Source organism: Leptonotus elevatus, chromosome 3, assembly GCF_054856555.1.
Source record: "Leptonotus elevatus isolate MCC_2025b chromosome 3, RoL_Lele_1.0, whole genome shotgun sequence".
NCBI lineage: Eukaryota > Metazoa > Chordata > Actinopteri > Syngnathiformes > Syngnathidae > Leptonotus > Leptonotus elevatus.
Window position 1 is genome coordinate 19334609 of NC_141241.1, and position 27237 is coordinate 19361845.

General features: G+C 39.3%; 2 protein-coding genes and 1 long non-coding RNA gene across 4 annotated transcripts; 1 reads left to right on the forward strand and 2 right to left on the reverse strand.

Annotated features, from left to right (window-relative positions):
• Window positions 1-394: 394 nt before the first annotated feature.
• On the reverse strand, window positions 395-4962 carry lysmd2 (LysM, putative peptidoglycan-binding, domain containing 2). The gene is made up of 3 exons (XM_086071265.1): window positions 4494-4962; window positions 2780-3126; window positions 395-965 (listed from the first exon to the last, which is right to left on the reverse strand). Exons 1-3 carry the CDS (start codon window positions 4743-4745, stop codon window positions 914-916), a joined length of 651 nt encoding a protein of 216 aa, XP_085927391.1. The 5' UTR covers window positions 4746-4962; the 3' UTR covers window positions 395-913.
• Window positions 4596-20862, forward strand: LOC147177216 (uncharacterized). Of its 2 annotated transcripts, XR_015094364.1 has the most exons (6): window positions 4596-5206; window positions 11011-11047; window positions 15792-15913; window positions 19750-19863; window positions 20053-20393; window positions 20492-20862. It is a non-coding gene; the product is annotated as an uncharacterized LOC147177216 (long non-coding RNA). The 2 variants fall into 2 exon arrangements; XR_015094363.1 differs by lacking the exons at window positions 4596-5206; window positions 11011-11047; window positions 15792-15913 and adding an exon at window positions 15921-16667.
• Window positions 9209-27127, reverse strand: tmod2 (tropomodulin 2). Its single transcript, XM_086071264.1, has 10 exons — window positions 26991-27127; window positions 20032-20261; window positions 19683-19839; window positions 16842-16964; window positions 16549-16623; window positions 16160-16290; window positions 15967-16074; window positions 15747-15890; window positions 14963-15107; window positions 9209-11493 (listed from the first exon to the last, which is right to left on the reverse strand). Exons 2-10 carry the CDS (start codon window positions 20155-20157, stop codon window positions 11462-11464), a joined length of 1041 nt encoding a protein of 346 aa, XP_085927390.1. The 5' UTR covers window positions 20158-20261; window positions 26991-27127; the 3' UTR covers window positions 9209-11461.
• Window positions 27128-27237: the final 110 nt, after the last annotated feature.

Genomic DNA, 27237 nt, shown 5'->3' on the forward strand with positions numbered 1-27237 from the left:
TCAGGCTCCTGCAGAGCTCGCTGATGAGCTTAAATATGAACATAGGAAACCTCTAAAAAATGCAGGACTCTGGCCCTCGAGGATCGGACTATGACACCACTGATCTACAGGGATCTGTTCATCATTAAGGTGTTTTACGAACCTGAATTTCACAGACCAAAAGTGTCGAGACCAACTTCAACGCGCGCCTATTGAAAACACATTTAATTATAGCTACTGTACATCGGTGGCAGTAAACAGTTTATTGTGAGGAGCCTAACGCTCCCCTGTGCAATAATCAGCATGTTGATACGCTATACTTGTGATGTGGAAGGATTATCCCAGCAAAGGAGAAGTGCTTAACACAGATTTAGACATATTAGCGAACAACATTTGAGATAGTTTTGTGCGTGTGTTTAAAAAAAGAAAAAAAAAAAGACCCTCATCTCTTTGACTTCAGACTGTGAACAACGTGGGCAGGAAAAAAGTGCTGCATTTATATCTTTGTTTGGTGTACTTATTTATTCTGGCCAAACAATAAATGTAAAATATAGAAGCACATAAAAACATCTTCACACACATAAATAATGCACTCTAAAAATAGAGGCCTTCCCTTCTGATCTTGAGGAAAATGCTTTTAGGGAGCTAATAGAGTGAGCATAAACTATTACCTGATGTTTTACTGAGGGTTAAACACTGATGAGAGCATGTGCAGCCGGGGGCGCTCTATAAAGCGGTTGTGCATAAATAGATTGATAGTACCTGTATACAAGATGTTCCGCTTAAGCCGTCTGTCTGCCAATGCAACTGTACAACAACAAAAAAAACAATCATACATGTCATAACACTTGCATATCCATAATAAATAAAAGGCAAACATAACAAGCAAGAAGGTAAACAAACAAGCGGGGGTTCAGGTAAACACAAATGTCCATCATATTTCTTGGTATGAGGTGGTGGGTGCCGTGTAGTTCCCCTCGCTGCTCCTGCAAATGAGGAAGACAAACAAGGTTTCATGGAAATGTTCCACTGTGGAAACACACACACACACACACACACACACACACACACACACACACACACACACACACACACACACACACACACACACAGCTTCTAAACTGGTCACAAGGTCATGTGCGTGTGCGTCTTGTGTCAATTATGAATGAGGCTCATCGAACAACTGTCTCGGTCTCAGGCGCAGCTACAGAGTTCATGTAACCAGGAAATTCATGTGTGTATTGTTCGTTCTTTCAAAAGTGACTTTTTGGGTTTGTTTTTTCAATCTAACACTAGTTGCCGACTGTGTGCTATTGGTACTATTGGTGACATATGGAGAAGGGCTGCAGCTATTGAATAATTTTACAATCGAGTATTGTACACCAATTATCCCATCGATTAATCTAACAAAAATGAATTTTCACCATGCACATGTTGTGAGATGTATGTGATATTTTTGCGGGGCCTACCTGGTGAGTGACATGGGCGTCAGCAAATGAGAGTGTGGCGTAAGCTGGCTGTTAACTGGCAAACACACCTGCCGTGATTTATGGTCATTAATAAATGTGCTTAGAATGTAGTTCCCTACTGTTTGTTCAATAAAGCAATTGAAAGCGAACCGGAAAAATGATCCACGCGAAACTTTGAGGCAGAAATTTTGCTTATGCTTTTTTTTTAATCAAATTGAGTTATTCGATGAATTGTTTTTAGCCCTAATATGGTCAAATCCTACTAGTTAACATTGAGCACTTCACTAGTTCATTGGAAAATGGGGAATTATGTTTACTTGAAGAAAAAAAATCACTCAGAAATTCTAATTAAAGGGATACTTGAATCATTGAGCCATTTTTAGCAGTAAAAGTTAATATTTTGTCTAGAATAACTTTGATAACTTCATTATTTTTCATGTAGAATTAATACATTTTAAGTCATTTTTCAACTTGTCAAGATGACATCACCTGTGCGAGGAAGTAGGTAATAATGACCAATCACAAAAAAGAGGAGCCGTGATTGGTCGTTACCTACTTCCTCAGCACAGGTGATGTCGTCTTCAGTCGACAACAAGTGGAAAATTTACTTTTTAAAGGTATTAATCGTAGACAAAAATAAATTATGTAGTTCTTACATTTATTCTGGACAAATACTAACTTTTTACTGCTGAAAATGGCTCAATGAGTCAAGTACCCTTTAAACTCTCCTTGTGAAATTGACTTAGAATTTCTGAGTAAACATCACTCCCATTTCTTCAGCGTAGTACTACTAGCGCATACTAGCAACATTTAGTTGCCCTTCTTGTACGCCACATTTGTCCTGCTTGTGAGCCGAAATGTCATACAGTAGTGCCAAACTACTGATGAAATGATGAGACAACATTTGTTTGCATAAACTTTAAATTAAAGCGAGAACTCATTTTGGATATGTAGTTTGTATATAATTACTCAACTCTGAATTCACAGCATTTTCCGCTGAGAATGATAACACCTGACAACATAAGGTAAGTACGTTGTGGTTTTCTTCCTGCGGGAAAGATGAAATCTAAATGGACACGTTTTCTTTATCGATTTCCTCTTCAGTACACGAGCGCACATTGTCGAAAGCAACGAGAGACATGCTCAGTCTTGACTGGGCAAGTCAAATTCTTGACATTTGCAAGATGTGCCGCCTTTCTAGCAAAAGCCGGACTTCAGCCCTCTGCTCCGCCATTGCAACGTGTAGCCACTTCATTAGGTAGACATAACAGTACATAATGAGCTCTGCACCACCATGACAATGTAATAACAATTTGTTTACTAGACCTCACCTTACTTCCTCTTCTTTCAGCCTGCGCGCTGCCTGCTTAGACTGTTTGATTTGCAAGTCCAGTCTTTGTAAGAAGTCTTTGGCAGAGAGTTCCTCCGCTTGGGGCCGGGAGACTCCGGAGTCCTCAGGCGGCGGCGAGGGCGCCGGCGAAGGTCCCTCCACGTCCTGCAACACGGCACGGGGGGTCTCCGTCTCCTGACACGCTGCTTCGCCATCCCCGTCTGGGGACTCCAGAGACAGTCCGTTAAAAATGGAGCGCTTGGGCATCGCCACGGGGATGTTGAGGCTGTTCTTGAGGAAGATGCAGTCGTTGCTGAACAATTTGTTGGCTCTCTTGATTTGCTCCATCTGGAAGATTGGGTGACAGCCAAGAGGAAGAAGACGAAAAGTGTTAATAGCGATGAGGAAGGGGAAATCACACGCTTTTACCATGGAAATAATATCAACTTTTACATATTAAAACCTACAAAATCACGGGAATATTCAAAGTTGGAAACTTTCCATGGGTATTAACAGGAATTTATAGAAATTAACCAGGAATTTAGAAAATGGAAGGTTAAAAGTACTTACATTTGAGTTCTCGCCGATACTTGATAATGCCATTACATCCTTAAACTGTGATGACAATCAAGATCTAAAATCGATCACTGTAATGCTTCATTGCAGAAAGACCCGAGCCATTGAGGTAAATCTCTGTACAGATTAACACCCAACTAGTAAACAGGATGAGTCGAGTTGTGTTGTTTATTGAATGGCTCATGGCTCTTTGAGTAGGGAAGATCAGGTGTCTGCCCTTGTTACATTTTACAAAGCCTTTTATTCAATGACAGCATAATAAAAAAAATTATTTGTGGGTGCCTTGGTGTTGATATTAGTATGCAATGGTATATGATAGCATTATATGGTATAATAAAATTGTAATGAAGCGGTATTTGCCTTTTTGGGACCTCTTGCAAGATGGCTTTTTTTCCCTTAAAAGTTGTCATTTTTAAGATATAAGGATTCCACCCGACAGCGACGATATGTGTCAGCTGGTGAAGTGGTATCAGTGTTGCTGTATCGGAGCATTTTAAAGATGTTTTTTTTAAATGTATAAAATGTTTAAGTTGTCTTTGTGTAATTAAGCAAAACATCCAATATTAGCTTGATAGCTAACATCAGCTTGACGTCAACGGCGAAACAAATAACATTTGTTGTCATCTACTGAATTTTTACAGTCGCTCTGTGATTGTGTTAACTTACGTCTATTTTTTGTATGAACTTACCAGTTGAAATTTAAGTTACGACCAGCGCTCCGTCTCCCTTCCAAGGTAGTATTTAGTATTTACCTCATGTAACATCTTATTTTCGACATTGAAAATATGGCAGTAGAGAAAAAGGTGAAAATCATCATTCAAGCGATCTAGCCTGTTCTCTCATTCGCTCTGCCTTGCTCAATTGATTTGAAATGGTTTGTTTACAAGTGCTGTCATTCGAAAGTACATGTGAGTTATGGTGAAATGTCCAGTGTATTAATTGTCAGTAAAATTTAATTTTAGTTATGTGGTTTAGCACAAATCAAAATTCTGTACTTATTAAGTAGAAGAATTGAATCTGTACTTCAGCAATCTTTTCTTTACCCTAACAAAGTATCCGTACTTGTATTTAATTGCAGATTTGAGTAGTAGTTTTGCACTTGTGTTAGATGGAGATAGGGAAGTACAAAGTTAACTCACCGTTGCACCATATTTGAGGGCAATCCCCTGCAGAGTATCGCTGTCTGTAACCCGATGCTCTATGAATTTCTCCCCCAGAGAGGCCGTGACGCTCGCCGTGCTTCCGTAAGACCGTATCTTAGTCCGAGCCAGGCTTTGGGAGAGTTCGCTCTCTGACTCAGAACCGGACCTCGACCGAGGGAAGATAGGTTGGCCGAATCGTCCTCCTTCTCCTCCATCCCGCATCGGTAATACGGGCGAGAACTCCGCCATCTTCTTTGGATGTAATGTGGAACTTGTGACCTCGGTGAATGTTAACGTTCGACTTACGTGGCCGGGGCTATAAATACGACAGCGTCAGGGTGCACAAAGGTTCCCATTCCCGGTGGAATCCTGCTTGCTAGCCCCAGATGAACGACATGTTTCGGGGAGCACTACCTCAAATTTCGTTTTCGTCATAGGGCCGTCACGTCGACGTACTGAGCGGCAGCGCGTCCAATCAGCGACAAGAACAATTCACTTCCGGTTCGCTCGATTTTGTGCTTCGACAGTTCGCGTTTTATTTTGTCCGCATTGTTACCAATTTTCATTTCATTTTTATTTCAATCATTTATTTCATTCATTTGTAAAATAAAATAGACAATATAAAACAATATTCTTCATCGTTGAATGAAAAGGACCAGACAGAAGACAAGTCTTAATTCGTCTCTGCCCCGTTTCTACCCAGAGTTCAGGTAAGGTAAAGTAGTTAAAAATATATACATAAAAAAAAAAAAAACATAAATACGACACATAAACAACAAAAGCAAAAAAACTAAATAAAATTGTGACAGCTAGTCTCAGTCACATCTGTACTCGCTCGGTTTACAATTTGATTTCTGACATTTGTAACAACAAAAATTAGCAATTTTATAGAGCATTCAGATTTAAAATAATAATAATTTCACAGTAAGTAACACAAAAACATGTTGTTGCATTAACTTTTGAGCGATGTACTGAGGATTTTGGTTAAGAAAATGGCTTTTGTAGGGAAAACATTATGTTTGAGAGAGTGAAATGTAGAAAAAGCGAAATGCTGTAATGCACAAACTGTTTTGCACCCTTCGAGAAATGCACCAAAGCGACTGAGAAAAACTGAAAATACACGGCGTGTAGTCCACTTCGTTTGATGCTTAAACTTTAACTGGAAATAGCAATAAACAGCTTGAAACAGAACTGATTACTATCTGCTGCTTGTTTTGACGTTCACAGCCACCATTTAACGGCAGAACCATGGCTTGTTCATGGATGGATGGATGGATGGATGGATGGATGGATGGATGGACGGATAGACAGACAGACAGACAGACAGACAGACAGACACTGTAATAAAGGTTTTCATTAACGTCCCCGCCAAATTAAATTCACAGCTTCCACTACCCTGCTATCCTATTTTATATGAACTGGGAGAAGTAATGAATATTTTATTGTCCTGATGTCGTCTTGCACGGCATCTCTCGGGAGCAACAGGTCAGTTAATCATTGTAGAACTGTAGGCAAAGGACCCATCATTGAACGGCTAGATAATGAGATTGTTACGGAAACACTGTGAACCCGTGAAGGAAAACACTCCGACGTCTAAATGCTCTACTCAATTTTTCATTATTGCTATCAATATTTCCATGGCCTCCTGTCCCTCTTTTTGCTTTGTCTGCTCTATGAATATTTAGAATACAAAATAACCACCGAATTCACTTAATTAGTTTGCCTCTTGAATTAATGAAGTAAGAAGTTATTGAACATACAGTCCTTTATTCAATCAAAGTGGTTGCACACAATGATGATCTGACCGCACTGGATGGTGCTGATGTGTTATTCACCTGGAACACAAAGAGGGCATGTGCTGCTTTGGGTTGTACACAATGAAGTCTAATTTGCCATGGGGGAAAATATTGGGTTTCAACATTCATGATGGTCAAATGGCATTGAATATACTAAAATACAAAAATAACTCGCGCTGACATTTTTCAAATTGAAATCAGCTGTAGTGCATTAGAATACAAAGAAACCTAAGATACAATCAAACTGATTTCTAATTCACAACGGCGGGACTAAGCGATTGGAGCACATACTAGACTACATTTTCATATCCATATTATCCAATATTATCCAGGTAGACAGTAGTTTTGATTACTTCAACTCAACTCAACTGAACTCGGCTTTATTCATAGAGTAAGTTAAAAACACACACAGCTGTAACAAAGTGCTTAGCCTCTCCTTCCAATAGTTTAATGCTAATATAACTAGCATCTTTGTTGCAGTGCTACAGTATAACTAACCCTTAAGTAACAGATTGAACAAATAGTGCAGCGACACACGTACACAGACAATAATGCTCACAGTCAAAGAATGACTTATATTAGTGCTGTACTGATGAGCTGGGAGGAGCCGAGAGGTCTCGGTGAACAGTATATAATTGTGTTTAAATCTGCAGATTGTTTTTAAAAATTCTATTCAATTATGTCATTACTGTATGTTCTTATAGAGTACAATATTATGTAACGCTTCATAAAAATACATATTACTACAATTTGTGTTGTTTTTTGGGGGTGCGGCGGCTGGTACTGACACATGGCATTTCCCATTTGTTGTGAGGTCCTGCTAGACCAACATGGAATCATATCCCCTGCCCTCTTAGATATAGGAGGAACAAAGGAGGAGGAGGAAGAGCACGATGAGTCATAGACACAGTGTTACCATGACGACAATCTCCTGAGCTGCTTCCTGCTGATCTGGCTGCACGCACAGATGTTGATGGTTAAGATATTGCATTGGTGCAGTATCCCTCTAAACATCAAGTTACCAGACCACATGGTCCTTGCAGTAATGCTTTGAAGGATGAGGAACATTGGAATAGTTAGCCGTCATGTTTTTCGTTACAATCCAGTAGTAAACGAATAAATGGACTGATATAGTATTTATGCACAAACAAATTGAAATTGGTGTGGTAATTTATTACTCTTAACGTATACTATTTTCTTTCTTTTTTTCTTACTTTAAGTATAGTGTATTAAGAAGTCTGCAGTGTTACAAATTGTATCAATTTATATGAAGCAATGAAAAGGCACTAGCCACCATTTTGAGCACTGTATCGGGGGATTGTTATGTTCACTTTCAGTATCTTACTACAGCGACGCCTTGCGATACATCTTTTCATTCCATGACCATAATAGTAACTCAAAACATTCAAATCTCAAATTCTATTTCCCCATTGAAATGTATTGAAATTCCATTAATCTGTACCCAGCCTCCTACAAAATAAATACAAGTTTTTGTAAAGTGCTTTTAAAATGATAAGGAAATCAACTGTTTCTGCCAAGTTTTTTGCTCCAATTCAATATGATATGCTGAAAAAGGGATTTGTTGGATTTATACATTAGACAGACAAGGGCATTGGATGCACCTTGCACACTTTAACATGACGTGTCACCAACAAGGACATAATTTCATTTTGTACAGTATTCATATTGGTGAAACATGACGTTAAGGCATGCAACCAATGTCCCTACTATTTACATGTAAATCCAACAGCCTCGAGTGTTCTTTGCAGACGGTACAGAATATATGCCTGTAAGTATTTTTATATTATTTGTCCACGACGTGTTCAAACATCTGGTAGTTAAGTAGACGACAGCAGTCTGACCACCATTTGATCTCTTACTACTCCTACTGGAACTCTGAGGCGCTACACCTTAGCTAATTGTCATATTATTTAGAGCACTAGATGGCGCAATTACCCTTTAAAAGAAAAATAATAATCTTTTGAATAGCGTGTATTTAAACATTTGTTAAAGTTCTGTGTTTGCATTTGACAACAATTCCACTGTTTCGTTTGCGTACCAAGCATCTTCTTGAAGGCTGTTTAAAAATCAGCATCATCCAAGAATGGATACACACTAATGTGTTCGCACATGTTGGAATGGCAATTAGCAAAAGTAGTTTACGAAAGCCACCGGTGATGACTTAAGTATGTACAATAAATCAAACTTACATTCTTCCATTTAAAAGTGATTACCCTGATTTGTTTCCCCCAGCTGGAGGGGAAAACGGTAAGTCCGTCGTCATTGGGCAGGGGAATGTTTTTTCAAGACTAGGAAAAATGTCAGCATGTTCCCTTGATTTTGAGAGGCATCTGAGATTGACACTGCTGCAACATCACTTTGTTTTGTAGTGATCTCTAAATATAGTTAATTCACAACAACCGCATTTGCAACCAAATCTACAACTCCTAATCCATTCGGCTTCATTTGATCCTTGTTCATGTTTTGTTTTTCCTTTCGGAAAATGATTTCTAAATGTCCTCTTAAGCCCCCCCTTTATTTTATTGTGTTAGTGTTCACCTTTGTGTGCCAGTCAAGGTCACGTTATTGAGTGAATTGTTGCAGGGTTTACATTAACTGCACACAATCTGATCACATCTTGAGTGATCGACATAATTCTCCTTTTGTGACAGCAATTAAGCAAAGTAAGTCCTTCACCTCTGGCTCAGCGCACCTCTCAAGCCCCAAGAAACCCATGAGAATGAAGTCATACATATGAATGACATCATCTCCCAGGCATGTGCAATCACAGAAACTGGATTTGATTAAAGGGTGCATAAGAACACCAGCAAGCTCATCTCCCAAACAACCACAAGGCCCACCAAATGTCATGCAAGAGAAACTGGTTAAAAGTCTCAATAAGAATAGCAAATAGACTGAATGTAAAAACATTTATTGTTGAAGATAGCATATACTCAGCAGTGCGGTTCACCAGTCTGTTATTTTAACATAATGTGCAAAAAAAAATTGCAACAGTAGTTGTGCAGATCTGTTGTACACACATTGTAGAGTGCATACACATTGCATTTGAGATGCCATTTTACAATTCATATACATGAGTCACAGATTTATCAACAAAGAAGCTGCACATTAGCTGTCCACCTGCGTGTATTATGTGAAAAGACAAGAGGATATGAGCATGCAAAGAACCCAACATGGCTCAGATTAAAATCATGTCAAAGGAATGTGACATTTGAAGTCCAAACTTAATTTTGGTCAATGGAAACATTTTTAAAAGATGCCATGCCAGAATAGAGATCCCATGACGCAAAGACAGTATTTACAATAGTCAAGGAGATCATTTGAGCTATGTGAATAGCAGATGAGTGTACCTTGAGACGCCTGCCTTGAAACACACAGCATGTTGAGAAATGAATGGTATGTTGATGGGAGTACCTGTTGAGTGTCAAATGAAAGCGTGTGGGGGTAACTTGGCCTGAAACATCAATTCATACAGTATACAGTGAACCACCGCATCTTTGCAAATTCATCTATACGTGGATTTTGTGAATAGGCCAATCTTATGGCCTCTTGTTGCCAAGGAACTGTGTGAAGTGAGTTGAGAAGCTTCATTTTCACAAAAGTAGCACTTTGCTGCCAACTTGTGACATCTGGAGGCCATTACAAACTTTTTAGCTGTGTTTAATTACTTCCATATTCAGTGATCCCGAACCGGGTGCCCCAGACCTCTTCTAAAAATATCTAACCCCGTGATGGACATTGTGATTTTTCTAAGGATTGTTGTAAAAATCATCATTGAAAACGGAACACTTGCATTGCAGAGATTGATCAAATCACTGTTGATAATAATTGAGAGAAATCATTAGATTGATCAGTGCCGTCATATAACGCCATTAAAGATATTTTGAGCAAATGTGTTACTTCAGAGGTGTGCATCAGTTAGCCCTTTTCATTAATAAGTAGCCCAGAAGCAGCTCCGTTTCCAAACGGTTGGTCACCCTATTCAAGTGAATAGCGGAGAAACTATCTTTCATGTGCAGTCATTTCACTCGCTTGCTTTGTTGTGTCACTTTGTATGGACCGTTTAAGCCACAAATGATTTCCCGTAAAGAAAAGTGATATTGCAAAAAAATACATGCACAATGAATGTTTATCAAACGACACCATGAGAAGGTGACTATTTAAGCCAAAACCTATTCCAACATAAACACATGGTCCAAAATGACACATTTAAGTAATGCATGCGTTGGTCTTTGGCATGGTTTAACATCAGAGTACAAATTTATGGCTTCATCTGTTAAACCTTTTCACTCGAGAATGACATTAATATCCTGCTGTTCACTTTATAGTTCCAACTCAACAGAGCTAGAATTGCCATTTGTTACAAGAGGTGAGGAAAACCCCACAAATCAGTTAAAATATAACAATGGAGACGTATAAAAGCATTATGTAGTGGGACTTTTGTGTGAGTGGGTACAATATTTAACCGGAGGGGACGAGTCAGCAGCCATTTATTAGGCTGACTGCAGCACAAGGTCAGCACTGACTTAACTAAACATTCCTTGCTCGCATTAATCCGAACATGCAGCAGCCGTGAGGTTTTACAAGATAGTGCCAATAAAACAATTAACTGAGCCTACATGTGCCTTCACTCACAGTTACGACAAAGTTTGTACATAGTGACGGAGAGCAATATGTTTTTTTGTTTTTTTTGACAGGCGGTGAAAGCTGGTGTGACCCTGGTGTTCCAATGAGGTGATCCTGAATGTTAATATTAATTTCTATTCTGCTATGTAATGTTAACAGTTATTTCATGTGACGTCAGTATAAAAGAAGAAAAGTAAGAAGTCAGGACAGATTAGTTCAAGGCTGAAACCAGGGAGCAGCTGAAATGGAAAGACTAAAAACTAAATTGATTTACACCTTCAATGACAGCATAAAAAAATAATAATAATAATAAACACATATATATATATATAGGAGAAGGGGGTGCGTTTCATTCCAGTTATTTCTCTTCTTCTCAGATGTACGTTCTTGCTGCGCCTTGCCCCAGAGTTTGGCACAAGACTTGTTCCACACGGTGAGATGAGATCAGGGCATTGGTGGAAATGATTCCACATGGCGAGATGAAGTGACAGGATTGGCTGGGAGGTGGGCGGGACTCCACCTTTACTGGTCCCCTTCCACTCGTCTCCTGCGGACTGCGGGGAAAGTAATACTTTTAAAAACCTTGTTATTGCTCCTGCAAAGGCTAAATAGAAGAAAAACAGAACTATTACATGCTAAACTACAACTTGTTAGTTATCGTAATAACATGTGAGTCAGCACGTGGTCAAAGTTCACACCCATTTTCAAGAGCGTGCGCAAGTGAGTACTACAGAACAAACTAAGCTGGCGCCACTCTTAATAGTGAATGGTCCCATGAACACTGTGAAGAGAAGTCACTGTTAACTTGCACTTAGCACACCACATGCATCAGACCTGTGCTACTGCAGCTCTGACAGGAGGAGGAACTAAAAGAGAGAGCAGATCATCGGTGCCTAGAAGTCAAGAACATCAAAAACAGTAGCTGGAAACGAACGGTAGAATTTATGTCAAACAGGAAGGGAAAGCAAAATAAATATCAATATTGTTATTTATTCTAACTTTTGATGGGAAAACCACAGCAGAAATGACACTGTGCTACAATGTCAATTAAAATTAGTCCATGTACAGCTTGTATTAGATCTACTACCGTAAATTGATCATTCCTTCAAAAATCACTTAATACAGAGACATTAATGTCTAGACATTCTGCAACAAAAGTGAGTGCACCCCGGCGTGAAAATGTTCAAATTGGGCCCAATTCACCATTTTCCCTCCCAGGTGTCATGTGATTGTGTTGCAAGATTTCAGGTGTGAATGGAAAGCAAGTGTATTAAATTACGGTCAATGGAAGTTTGATATGGCACCGACAGGCAAAAAAAAAGAAAGAAAAAAAAGACAACTGTGTAATAATAGTTTTATTTTTTGGGTTAACTCTTTGACTGCCAGACGTTTTCAGAAAAGGGATGCCGCCAGTGCCAGCCGATTTAAGCATTTTGACTGATTTTCAAGGTCCACAGAAAATGTTCTGTTTGGACTATGGAAACACACGTACTACCAAATGAAAGATTGGACTTTCATCTTTCATCAGAAAAAAAGAGTTTGTTTCTACCTTATTCCGTTCTTTAGTAATCAACAATAGAAAATGGTTAGTTTGACCCAATTTCGCCTGTGTTGGACCAAAATACGGAGAAATCAAGCTTTTAGTGAAACGATATTATTTCATGCATTCTAGTGAATTTGACACTTCTTTTTGTCCATGAATGATGCCACAAACACCTAAATAGTGCTTTACTTCTATAAAACACTACCACCAAGAATGAAAAAGTGTTTTTTGATAGCAAAATACGTTTATTTACATTCAACAGTGTAACAATTTGACAACAATTTGGCAAACTATTTACAAATGTGTGCAACTGTGGTGCTATTTACAAATATGTGGATGTTTCAACGACAGTTTTTCTTTTTGTAACACTCTCCTGCGTGCAAAGAGACGCAACAGCATTTGCACAACAGATTGCCTCTTCGCGTGCGCCACTTTCTTGCCGGCCGTTTTTTTCCGGGGAATAGCAAGTATATACTGCAGTGTGTCATCAAGTCTAATATCAGGATCATGCTACGGTTTCGTTACGTCTCGCTTCCCCGTGTCCTTCAGTTGCTATACCGGGTGGTAGGAGATGTTCTGATCCATTTTATCCACTCCATTCATGGTGGCATCGTAGTCCAGAAACAGTGTCTTCTCCGTGATCAGACTGTACCCGCTCCTCCGATGAATATGCATTGGACTCGGGGTACTCTTCATTGTCCGATCGAATGTCCGCTTGTGCAGCTCCGCGTTTTCCGGCCTTAGCAGCGCTAGCCGCGCTTTGCCGGTGAGGCTTACTACGTGTTCATAACAGTCACGCCAAAGCTTCCAACTTTGGCGTAGAGCTCGGAGTCATCTTCATCATCATCATCAATCTGCATTGGTCGATGCCAACTCTCCATCGCCCGATCGAATGTCCGATTGTGTAGAAGTACCCGGCCGGCTATTGTGCGCGTTTTCCGGCCTTAGCAGCGCTAGCCGCGCTAGCCGCGCTTAGCCGGTGAGGCTTACTACGTGTTCATAACAGTCACGCCAAAGCTTCCAACTTTGGCGTAGAGCTCGTTGTCATCATCATCGTTGACATCAATGCGCTTTTTAGTATTGATTGATGCTTTCCGTCTTTGAAAAAAATGCTCAAGCGTGAGCTGCTTGTAACCGGTTGCTTGGTCAAGCCATTGTGGCTTGGATCAGCCATTGTCTCCTCAACACTCTAGCTCCGCCTCACGTCTTCTACTGACGCCCACGGTGGGCGGCCCATCCAACCTTGTGCAAAGAGAGTCATCGCTGCCCTCTAGGGGCCAAAACGAGTCTTTGACTAATCAGATCTGCCTGATACTTTCAGCACAGCTGCCCAAGGCTTTCCTGCACCCGTTTTTGAAAAAAAAAAAAAAAACATAGGGGACGTCTTTTAACGTCCTCGGCGCCCTTCCCTAGGTTTATGCTAAACGTTTTATAACGTTTATGGCAGTCAAAGAGTTAATCTACAAAAAGATGGCCTAGCCCCAGCTCTGGATTTTTCATCAGGTCACTTTTTATTCTATTTTGACTTTATTGTACTTTTGGGGAGGTTGCTTCATTTTAGTTTAGTTTTTATTAGTTTCAGTTTTATTTAATTTTTATAGATGGTGTTTGTTGAGTGCAAAATAAAAAAAAAAACCTGTCGTGCATAGTAAACTAGACAAAGACAACAATTCTAAAACAACTATTTGAACTTCCTTACGCTGTATGCACATACCATAACACGGAAATGAATACGTTTAAAAAAAATTAAAAAATTAAAAATAACCTAAAAAAGGTATACATTTATTTGACAGAATTGCCAAGACAACATCAAATGACATTTTCCCTACAATTAGTTAGTTTTAGTTAATTTTATAAACATAAAATGTAGTTTGAGTTTAGTTGGGGGGTTTTAACACTTGTTTTTATTTTGTTACCAAAAATGTTTCCCCCCCACAACCTTAGAGTGTAAAGTTTCACTTTGGGGTGTAACTCACTTTTGTTGCCAGCAGTTTATACAATAATGGCTGTGTGTCAAATTATTTTGAGGGGACTGTAAATTTACATTATTAAATAAGTTATTTGCTGTGAAAACATTACATTATAGCTAAGCAACATTTCTTCAGTGTATTTACAAAACTGTGTGTGGGGCGTACTCACTTAATGAGCGGTATCATATTATTTGTCATAACTCTGTTTCAAGAGAGTATATACATTTGCTTATGATTTTTTTATTATTATTGCTTAGGACAATCATTCTGTAAGCACATCATGAAAATGAGGCAAACAATGGTACTATTACATTTTCCATTTCTTCATTTGCAATAAAGTTAAATTGTTTGTCCGTGTAAATTGACATAAAGGCAAATGTTTCCGCTGGGTACGACACACTCATTTGTCACGACATGATCTCATCCACCCCCGACTTGTTGTAATGATCCAATTCCGCGCAGGTTGCAACGGGTTGTCAGGTGTTGTGTATATGCACGTGTGCTACTTACCAAGGTCATTGTTCTTGGTGATGGCGGCGGCAGCTCGAGAGCGCGGCCCCTGCTTGGTGAAGTGGTAGCCGAACTTCACTATGCTGTTGTTCTCCTCCAACATTTTAGCTATCTCCATCTCTACATTGGTACCCAGTTGTTGCCTCTGAAATACAATTCTAGAGCTTAAAAGGGGAAGTCGAGCTTAAACATTTCTTGACAATAAAATGGTATATGTGACCACACTAGTCTAAACATGACATTCTGATTAATGTTACATTTGTGGAATATGAGTTCATGCAGCAAAATCCAGCTGTTTTTATCCATTTCAGGGGGCGGCCAGTTTGCCACTTGCTGTCGACTGAAGATGACATCAGAGTTGCTCAGGGCTCAGAAAACTACCAATCACAGCTCAGCTTCAGAAAACAGGTGAGCTGTGACTGGTCGTTGCCTAAGACCTGAGCAACTCTGATGTCATTTTCACCCGACAACTTGTGGCAAAATGGCATTCTGATATTGATCAAAACTGCTTAACTCATATTCTACTAACGCAATAGTAACCAGAATGCCATATTTAGACTAGTGAAATAGAACATATTGTCAAGGAATTTTGGGGGGGTTGACTTCCCCTTTAAAAGGTCTGCAACTACTAGGACCAAAGTCACCTATTCACCTCACCAAATCTGGCCCTGATTACAAAAAGTTTGTACATGACTGCAAAATAGTCAATGCTGCAAGATGCCACTGTAAGCTAACTTTTCAACTTCATCTTCAAATAAATTCAATAGCTCTGACGTGTCTTTACCTGGTTGTCGATCTTGATCTCTCGAAGTGTGTCATTGTCTCGCAGCGCATCAATCAGCAACTGCATTCCAGCACTGGTGATGAAGTTGGACTCCAAGTTCAAACTCCGCAGCGTCTTGTTCGCCCTCAGCGTGTCGCTGAACGCCTGGAAGGGCAACATTTAAAAAGGTGAACACAGAGTGTCTTTGTGTGGTAAAAACCCAGAGCCCAGTGACCCTCACCACTGCAATGGGGTCGTTACTCCGTGTGGCTGCCATGCTGAACTTGGTTACGTGTGTGTTCTTCTCCATGGCTTTGGCAAAGTCTTTGAGAGTGGGGACAGGGATGTTCTGCATAAAGGAATAAGCAAGGTTGGAAAAAGTAGGTGCGACACCGACCTGGAAAGAGTTTCATTCTGAATTGTGTGTGTTGCACCTTAATGTTGTTGAGGTTGACCTCTGTTAGGGAGGCATCATTGCTCTTGATCCTGTTCAGTGTTTCTTCTACATTTGTGGGATTGGGTGGCTCGTCAAACACAGGGTTCATCTTCTCCCCTTTAACCACATCTTGGGGAAAACAGAAAACAGTTTTAAAGTTTATTTTGCCCCTTTGTACTCCAAAAAATGAGAATGGAAATTTAGTTAAAAGTCACTTTACATTTGGAGCAAGAAGGTGCGAGAGAGGTAAGATCTCAGCTTGCCGTTTGCATTTCAACAATATTGTTGTATTTTTAGTTTTAGTAGTTTATTATTAAAGCTATCAGTATTACTACATTCATTATATGAGAAGTAGTAGTGATGTTGTTGTTTGTTTGTTTGACATACTGTTGTAGCCTTCTTTCGCTCCAGTTACGCCATACGTCTGATTGCTGGTTACAAGCGTGTGAACACCCAGGATTGCTGCAAACAAAAGGAGGCATATGAGACTCCGCATGCACAAACATGTGAGTAGATCTGAAGGGCACTTTGAGACCGGGAGGTCTTGGAAGACATGTGATATGATTTGGACTAGCAGAACACAATAAAAGATGGAGCCACGAGTGCGAGCGCTAAATAGCATTCGTGTTTAGCTGTGCTCGCAGAAGCCGACGTAGATGTAAAGAGGTAATTCCATTCACCTGCAAGATCACACAGTTCCGTATCTGTGGCACTGGACAAGGCTTCCTCCAATTCCGGGTCAAGGGTTGTGACATTCTCCTGTTGCGTTTCTACTGGTTTCTGTTTAGGAATAAATACTTTGCCTAGGGAGACAAAATGAGAGAGGAAATGATTCGGAGAGGGAAATAAACTGCTTGTCTAACACAGTGATACAAGCAGGTTAAATTCAAAGTTTCATATGTTACGTAATGTCTCACATCCTCTCATGACACCGTAGCAGCAGAGGTGCTTTTTCTTCAATAGGCTTACTTTTTAATTTCCCTCATGGGATGAATAAAGTATCTGTACAGTATCATCTAAATGATCTTCCTTATTTAAGTTAACAAATGTCCTCTACACTGTTACAACATCAATTGTAGGTATTCATCAATCCATTCATTGTCCCAGTCGACCCTCAGATCTTGCCTTGTGCTACTATAATGGCATCTGCATGACCCCATCACAATAACTCAAATCCAATTTGTTTTCATTTGTGAGTAAGAGCAGCAGCTTGAGGCCGTCGCCAACAGACTGCTTCCTGCGCTCTCAGCAACAATATGGCATCCTATTACAAAATGTGTTTTACTTTCCTGAAATGCACAGGAATCTTACAAACAGTATTGTTTCTGGTAGCCACAGTATAATTGCTATGGCTCATTGGGCTATTGCGATTTAAAATGTGAAGAAAAAGTGTTAGGCTTCATGCGGTGTTCTTCTGCTACAACATTCCACATCACAAAACTGAGTTGAGCCAAACTAAAAGTAACAGTCAGGCAAGCATGGTAGCGTCATGGTAACCACTCAGGGAAGAAGGGGGGCAAAAGGGAAGGAAGTCATGAACAATAAGTGAACTGTAATCTTGACCGCGCTGCTGTGGTGTCACAGCCTGTGGACGCCAGCGCTACATGTCTGCAAAAAACAGGCGCTTATTACTTGTGACTCCCTTTAAAGTCAGTCAAGCCAATCAAATTGCTCATACTGGTCCCCGGTGTGGGTTCTGGCACTTCCTGGAGCCAACAAAACGGTAAATAAAATCATCAGGCTACATCCGGCGCCAGTTCATTTGGAGCAACAGAGGTGAGGCTTGTGAAAATCCAAATTGTTTTATGTACATTGTAGATTCAATTATGAAAATGCCAAAGGAAACCACAAACGTGATTCACATTACAACGAATCCTGATGCTAGACAAGGGGAAAATAGGGTATGTCTTCCAGTAAGTGAAGCAAATTATGTACGTACATTACAGGGCAGCTATTACAGTTAAAAAGCCTCAAAATGTGTACAACATAATCTCTACAAACAAACCTCAAACTTCTGAGGTTGGAAATGAGGGAAATGGAACTGGGAATGGAAAACTCAAGAAAAATGGATAAATTATAAGAGAGAAATAGTAAATGGTAAAGGCCTGATATCTTTTGCAGCAGTTTCCAAGGCACTTGAGGAGGTTGTTTGCTTTAATTTATCAGCAGGGGGTGAAAAGAAGGAGAAGGGAATGTGCAACATTCCACATAATTACCGCAATGATTCAAACTTTCCATGTCGTCATAGGACTTGCACACATACACATATGGGACGCATTATGGCTAACGGGGCAGTGTGGGTTCAGCGTGGATGTCAAGATGTCAGCTTCGCATTTCCTCTAAATTAGCTGAGAGAATAGTTTAATCTTTAAAAGATCCCGACAAGGGGAACTCCATTGGGCCGTGCTAGTTATTACTACTCCACTGAGGTAGGGATGATAACTGGAATAGTTACATAGTTTGCTGCCTCGCCCGCTTCTGCTATACTGTTTTCCCACTATGGTGTCCTGTAAAACTCTTCAGAAGGAGGCGTATAAGAAGTGGTTTCTTTCAGCAAGGAAAGGTCATTATGGCACAGCTGGATTCAAGGCTGAACAATTTAAAAAAAAATGTTTGCAGCATAGCGACTTTTTAACAATACATATACTTGTGCATAATGCCAACATGCATAGTGTAATGACATTGGCAACAAAAATGTACTAAAAGCTATGTGAACACACACAGTAAGCCATGTAGACAAACAATATAACAGTAATAACAGGCATATATTAATATATTAATATAACTGCATCTGAGTCACTCAGTTGTGAAACTCCTCTTTGTTTGTGTCTGCTTGTCTGCAGTCTACTGCCCCCTGGTGGCCAAGGCTTACACACCAGAAGAAGCACAATTCAGAGTTGGAACTGATTACTGCCAATTCCATTCATTCCAATAGGGAAATGTGATTTGAGATATAAAGAGTATAACTATAAATAATTTAAATAAAAAATAATAAATTCATACAGGTCACAGTTCCCTGCTGCATGTCCCTTTAAAGCTTTTTTTGTCGGCTCACCCCACACACAACGGTGGCGCTCCCCCGCACTCCCGCCATCATGTTGCATAAGAGCGAACAAGCATTAGTAATACTTGCAAAGACAGCAGTAGAGCAATTACAGCTGTGTGTCTCAACTTCATTGCTGCTAAATACACAACCCCACTCTCCATCCCAATTCACATTACGAACATAACGAATAACAATAATGACGGACTCAGTTAACAACCTCTCAGTTTTTTGTTTTTTTTCCCCCATTTATTGTCATCGTGATAAGGTTGACGCCTGCTGCAGCAAGTGCGCTTTGCATTTTGGGAGGCAAATTGTCGAAATTATTTTAAGAACAGGGACTAGAAAATACCAACACTGACTCTTGATAAATATAAGCATATTTTATACTGACAATGCCCTAATATCATGTTTAACCTTATGTTGCTTTTTTTTCATGACAATGTGAGATGGATTCCTGCAACTCTGCTTCACGCACCTTTCCTCTCTCCAGTGAAGGGTACAATGTCTTCTCTGTCCTTGTATTCTATGGCTTCCTTCTCCAGGTATTTGAGTAGGCGCTCTCTGTCAAGCGTTCCTGTGGCTTGTTTTGTAGTTTGGTTCTTCTGACGCAAACCGGCCGGAAGAAGCGCATTCTGAGAGGGACAAAAGTCACACGCGTAAGTTTATAAAACATACAGTAGATAGGTGAATTAAACAACATTAACTCATTCACGTCCAGTTAAAATGGATTTTTGACGTATATAGCCGTCAATGGCAGTGAATGAGTTAAATATTACATGATGATAAATGCCCGCCCCCTCCTCCAGCTGTCACCGAGCTCTGACCTCTGGGTCCATCTCCTCCAGGGCCGTCTCCAGCTGTTTGAGCTCATCCGCCGACAAATTGTTAAGGATCTCATCTTCATCCAGATCCTTGTACTTGTCCAGGTCCTTTTTGAACGGCAACGTCATGATGCTCGCTGTTGTTTGCCCGACCACACTGAACAGCAGACTGCAGCCCCACTTTCAACTTCTCTGTCTTGTCGCTCCTCAGCAGAGAAAAGGGAACCTGAAGACTAAGAGAAAAAAAAATCATGTCAGTTGGAATATGAGAAAAATTTGTTTTCTCTTTTTTTTTGCCCTTGAATCAGTTATGATTGAGTGCTTTGAATTCTGCTGAGCAACTCGTAGTTGGACAATTGTGTGATGTGAGTTGAAAACATTTTAGACTGTTATATTCAGCTACAATTGTGCAACAGTAAAAAAAATAAAAAATCTGTTTTTCTATCCTGTTCATCCTCATTAGGGTCACGGGTGAGCTGGAGCCCATCCCAGCGGTCTTTTGGCGAGAAGCGGATTACACCCCGAACTGCTCATCAGCCAATCATAGGGCACATACAAACAACTATTCACGTTCACATTCACACTTATGGACTTTTTGGAGTCTTCAAATTCAATGAAGCCGACATTATTTTTGAATGGGGGAAACCCAGATTTGAAACTCGAATCTCAGAATTGCGAGGCAGACGTCCACTGTGTCACACAAATTTCTAAGAAATCATTATCAGAACACTGCCATTTGAAGAGTCATTATTTTGTGTGGTTTTCAAAGTATTACATAGCCTAGACTTGTATCTAAGAGGATGCCTTGCTCTTTTATTAAAAAATGCCAGCAGATTTAATCAAGTCTTTTGTAAAAGAGGCCAATGTTGATCTCATCCTTGTGAAACAATAGTTGATCACAGCTGCCGGCACTGCACATTACGTTTTGCAATGACGCAACACACACAGCTAGAAGAAAGAAAATCAACAGACTGACCACTCCTGTGAAGACTGCCAACTTTCTTTCCCGGTGTACCTAACAAGCTAGTTTGTCAATATTGTAATTTAACCTGCTAATGCATAATCTTAAATCCATATGTGCCGTCGTTAAACAAACAAAATGTGTGTGAATGATTAATGAAGCATGGTGAAAACATTTCAGAATGATTGTCGATCCTGTGCAACTCGGGTGATGAGACCTCAGTTTTCTGCTCACTCTCCCACGCCACAGTTGGAACACAGCATGACCTCATCATTTCCAGTTTCCCCTGAAGTGGTCCACATCTGAAGTTAGCCCTAATCCCTCCTCTAAACTATAAAGACAGGATTTAACCCTAAACTTGCCTTAACGGTTTACTTGGGCTATATCGCACTACAACGTGAACATTTAGGAAGTCTTACTACCCTCTAGATTACATAAAAAGTGTCACTCAATTTAAATAATTCAACATTATAAACACTAAGTGGCAGCAGGAAAAATAAATCCTCAACTGTGAGGTTTAGCAAAAGATTCTTGAAACATTTCTGGCAGTTTCCCCGGAGCTGCTCCAGTCAGTGATTTCTGCACTTAAAGAGGGGTTTCCTGAATGCTCTGTAGTTAGATGTGCTGTTCAGTTCCTCGCCTCCACAATTCAACCTCTTGTCTTTCTAAAACTCCCTCCTAGCCTGCTCCATTAAACCACCACAAAAAAACACATTAGGGAGAAATAGTACGAGTCACAGCAGGGGCATCTACAAATCTGAGAGTCAGCAAATAAACTGAAATGTCAATGCTGATAGCTTTAATCAACAGCAATAATACCACTCAGATAATATTCTTTCAAATGTTAAAATGTTGCAATATAATGCTTACATACTGTAGAGCCAGTATTCCAATCTTAGCCTATATAATGATATAATATTTGTAGCAAATACGGTAAATGATTTTCCAAGCAGTTAAGTTAAATTGGATAATTTCCCACAACGCACCCGATGATCCCTTCATGGCACACTAACTAATAGGCAACAACACCATGGTTGGGAATCATTGCGCTTGACTAGACTGTGTTTTTCAAAAAGGTAGAGTTGATCAGGCCACAGTGTGCTTTAATGGCAGTAGTCTCTCGCTCGCATCTCCCCTGCAGGATGTGCAGGTTTAATGCTGTTGGCTAAAATTAATCATTGTGAATTAATAGCATTCTGAGTGCTGGTTCACAGAAGATGTGGGCTTTCTTCGCTGTGTCTCCCCAAAATGTTACCCTCTGTGTTTTTTATTGAATTTTTAAATCATGACTGCTTTGTTTTGGCAAACTCAAAATTAGTTACTGGTTGTCTTTGAAGCCGAGATTCGGCTTTATGGCGCTATGCACAATGTTTCAATGTATTTGTACATGTTACACTTATAGTAGGACTCGAAAGTATATTTGTATTCAAGTTAATTTTGCAAACAATTATCGGCTTACTTAGCGGTTATCGGCATTTTCAAAATGATAAGTTTATCCGTATCGGTTGAAAATAGCACTCAGCTAGAATGCAGTTAGCATTTAGTTAGCATTCAGAAATTCTAGGGGTGTTAGAAAAAAATCGATTCGGCAATATATCGCAATATTACAGCGCGCAATTCTCGAATCGATTCGATATGCGGCCGAATTGATTTTTAAACATCAATTTTTTATGGGAATATTCAACAAAACGTCTTACTTAGGGTTAGGATTCACACATTAAGCATGGAAGAATGACTTAATATTTTATTTCAGTGCTGTTTAAACATGAAACAGACTGCAACCTGTTTGTTAAACGCAGTGACTCAATTATAAGCCTGAATTTTCAAATAAATAAATACATTTTCATACAAATCTTACAGTGTACATGTACAAGTTTACTGATTAGTATTTTCTCAATTTGAGTAAGAAAAAAAAATCGCAATAATCAATTTATAGATTCGCATCGGGATTAATCGGTATTGAATCGAATCGGGACCTATGAATCGAATCGCCAGGTACTAGGCAATTCACACCCCAAAGAAATTCAGTTAGAAACACATTTTGGTGAAACTGCTGTTTATGTGTGTGTAAGAAGTGTCATATTTGAATGAAATATATGCCATCTTCAATAAAAGTTTCTTTGTGAACCGCATTATTTGTTTTAAATAAATAAAAATCATCACAATTGCAATATGTAATAGTGAGAAAAAAAATTACTCACACTTGGTCTGAAATTAAGTGTTAGTGCATCCCATATCGAAATGTCAGTAACTACAAATGTTAAAAAGGGCAGAAGGTTAAAATGTGATATTACTGGTCAGGATTTGGAGAAAGTGAAGGTTAAAGTAGCCAGGATAAACATAAGTCACACACATATAATGCTCTTATGACAAGATGAGCCCGAAATAACACCGTTTACGATATTATCCTCTTTTCTCAAACAGCAGCCACGTAAAAGAGAAAAATATTAGTGCGTGCAGACAGTAAAAATGGGTGAAAGGTGAAGACACGGCACCAAGACGATCCATTAGTCCAATCTGATTAATTCCATTCTCCTTCTCATCTCTGCTAATCTTTCAACACAAACACAATGACAGTAAGCCAATAATGCTGCAAACCTGTCTACACAACTCACCTTGTCACTTTGGCCTTCCTGAAACTGACCTCACCATTATTAACTCATTTACTGCCATTGACAGCTATAGACGTCTAAAATTGATTTGAACTATTTCTATTAGTTTAAAAAAAAAAACATTTTAACAAGAGTATGAAAACCTATAAATGTTGTTGTACATTTAGTACAGATATAAAATTTGTGATTAATCTCGAGTTAAATAGTGAAGTCATGCGATTAATTACGATTACAAATTTTAATCGCCCGATGCCCCTAATTTTTAATAATCTTTTCTTTTTTTATATTTTGTTTTTATTTTTAATAATCATTTTTTCTTTTAAAGAAAAGATTATTAAAAATTAGGGGCATCAGGCGATTAAAATTTGTAATCGTAATTAATCGCAGGACTTCACTAGTTAACTCACGATTAATCACAAATGTTATGTTCTCTTCTAATACAATGTAAAAAAAAAATCTAGGTTTTCATACACTTGTTAACAAAAGTAAGAAAAATGTTAAACTAATAGAAATAGTTCAAATGAATTTTTGACGTCTATAGCCGTCAATAGCAGTGAATGAGTTAATTGACACTTAAACGTGCCTATTATTAGAAGAGAGCACAGCCACATATACAGTACATACAGTTAATTATATGTATTACGATTTTAACAAATCTATACAGACATCCAAAGACTGTGAAGAGGGTGACTATAATACACAGGAAGTGTTTTACTTATTCCCTTATTATAGTAGACCGCCCCAACACAAGACTAAAGTTAGAATTGCCAACTTCCTCATCCCACACGTTGCTCCATTAAATTCCCACAATGTCTCCTCCATCTTGTTCATCCTCCACGAGACTGAGCTGATGATGGCAGGTGGTGTGCAAATATCTAGCCAATTTCTGCCAAATACAGAGGTCAAAAAGACTTATCTGAAATGTGCCTTGACCAAAATAAATGTTTTGTTTTCTCGCGCACGTTAAGAAATAAGACATTTAAATAATAACAAGGTTCTCCTTAAAGGCTTGGCAATGACACGGCAGGAAATGTGGTGTTCCTCAAAATAACTCGACGTGATTGCTTACTCGTTCAAGCTGTGCACTCGAGGCACATACTACATTATTATTACTGTACTATGTCCTGCTTTCAAGGAGGTCCTGTTCTTCAGCTTGGCCAAGACACAAAGAGAAAGCATAAGGAGTTTTACCAATTCTACTAAAAAGACCGCTTGGCCTCAAGGTAGTACAATTTGGAAACTGACAAACACTTCGGTAAAAGACGTGCCTCTGAAGCGGCAATTGGAAATGCCATGTAAAAAGTACACACACTTACTACCCATTTTCTAACCAAAACGACTACTTTATTACTAGTGTGGTGAGTGACATGAAAATAATGCCTTTTATTAACGGTGGAAAATACAAAGCGGAAATGAAGTCTATTTGTGCCATGACGCTGTCTGTGCGTCGTGGTTGAGACAGTGGGGTTGATCACATTACAAAGTTACTTGTCAACACATGTAAACAGATTATTTCAGAAACCGGAATTTTGACCTTAACTCATTCACTGCCAATGACGGTTATAGACGTAAAAAAAAAAATATATTTTTAACTATTTCTATTAGTTTAACATTTTTTTCTACTTTTAACAAGAGTATGAAAACCTTGATTTTTTTTTATTGTACATTTAGAACAGATATAAAATTTGTGATTAATCCTGAGTTAACTAGTGAAGTCATGCGATTAATTACGAGTAAAAATTGTAATCGCCTGACGCCCCTAATTTTTACTAATCATCTCATCAGGCGATAACATTTTTTAATTGTAATTAATCGCATGACTTCACTGGTTAACTCATGATTAATCAAAAATGTTATATCTGTTCTAAATGTACATTTTCATACTCTTGTTAACAAAAGTGAAAAAAAATTAACTAATAGAAATAGTTCAGATGAAATTTGGACGTTTATAGCCGTCAATGGCAGTGAATGAGTTAATCCAAATATTGTCAGCATGCAAGTCATTTAAAAAAGAAAACTGACTACCGGCCAACTCTACACTCTCATTCGCTGACGCCCACATCACTCACCAGGCCAAGCTATACACACTCAAAGCCACAGATACCAAAGTTGAACATTGGTGATGGTAACTCCAAGTGGACAAAATAATACAACATTAATGTTACTAATACTACCACCAGTATTACAAGAGCTCCGTCTAGTGTTAGGCGGGAGAATCTCTTAATTAAATGTTCAAACTGTGGATTGTTCGTGTCTTAAACTTTTGCTTCGATCCATATTTAATCATCAATTTGTTTTGAGAAGTGCAATACACCTGCATTGCCATTTTTAGAACTGCTTGTTTTCAAACATGTATTTAGGAACGATTGGTTTGGGTTGCACTGTACGCAACATTTCCGAGCAGGCTGCTTTCTCTTTATGCAACCAAATCCTATCTGCAGAGCCTGTTTATCTGCAATACAACACTGCATCGGATAGGTGTGGCAGACGGCAGCTTTCACCGCGAATGTCATGTCAGCATGCACACTCCATGCAGGTACAAACAGCTATCTCACAGCTTGTAAGACGATCAGCTGAAAGCTCACTTTCCCCGAGCAACCATGCACCATAACACAAGAGCCACACCCTGCATTCACTATGCCGACCAGGCAGACTACACCTAAAGTGAACTCAGATGTTGAACGTGAACAAGAAAGTGTCCATGTATTGAATAACGCAGCTATAAGAGCTTGTATCTTTTTATTAAGCGTATGTAGTATTTTACACTTAGCTCTTCAGTGTTCTTGTTGATGATGGGAGTGCCCCTAGCTTAATCACTGAAACTATACGACACTGACGTGTTTCGACGCTTGCCAGAAACTGAATCATATAAGATCCCCGGAAAGGAGCTATAATAATCGACATAGCAACTCAACTAGATCATGATAGAGTACTTTCGCCAGGTACCAGAATAACTGGATGTCATTGTGTTATGTGCAACAACACGCCCATTGACTGACAACGCGCAAAGCGTTCTGTGGGAAAGTTTACGTAAATGTAACCATTGGAAATAATTTCATTCATCTCCTACGCTTAACTCGTCATAACATGTTTATGATGATTCTACCGTCAGTTAGAAACCGCCATAATCATTGAATAAGCAAATCCGCAGTTAAATGAAGACTACTGTATTTTGAATATGCACTGAAACTTGGCATCTGATAGAAATGGCCTGACAGCAGCCAGCTAGCAGGCTAGCATTTGCTCAACAGTGCTAATGGTTAAAGCTAGCTCATCCAGATCGAGGGCACACATACAAGTGGCAAATTTGTTTAGGACTCCAATTTTTCCAGCAAGTTACAACGATAGACGTGCGCGTTTTGTGAACGCATATGTCTCACAGGTCTTACTTGTAGATGATGAAACGAAGTAGAGTGATGATCGGACTTCCTTGTGAGGACGGTGTCTACTGTCTTCAGCGTTTGATTTCTAAACTCAGCTCAAGGGTGGTAAAACAGGGAAAAGAGAGCGCTGCAGATTGACTGACTGACGTGCGATTTGGCCAATGACACCACAGTTACATGATTTTTAACCAATGGTGAGATAGGACCCGTCCCCAAAGGGAAAAAAATGTAAATCAGGCGGAAATGGAATGAT

Excerpts from the sequence above, each read along its gene's own strand:
- lysmd2 (XM_086071265.1), bottom strand. The coding sequence starts at position 4,745 with ATGGCGGAGTTCTCGCCCGTATTACCGATGCGGGATGGAGGAGAAGGA. Across the intron at positions 3,127-4,493 it reads CCCTCAAATATGGTGCAACG|ATGGAGCAAATCAAGAGAGC; the intron begins GTGAGTTAACTT and ends CCAATCTTCCAG. Across the intron at positions 966-2,779 it reads CTGAAAGAAGAGGAAGTAAG|GAGCAGCGAGGGGAACTACA; the intron begins GTGAGGTCTAGT and ends CCTCATTTGCAG.
- tmod2 (XM_086071264.1), bottom strand. The coding sequence starts at position 20,157 with ATGACGTTGCCGTTCAAAAAGGACCTGGACAAGTACAAGGATCTGGAT. Across the intron at positions 19,840-20,031 it reads TGGAGGAGATGGACCCAGAG|AATGCGCTTCTTCCGGCCGG; the intron begins GTCAGAGCTCGG and ends TGTCCCTCTCAG. Across the intron at positions 16,624-16,841 it reads GGAACTGTGTGATCTTGCAG|CAATCCTGGGTGTTCACACG; the intron begins GTGAATGGAATT and ends TTTTGTTTGCAG.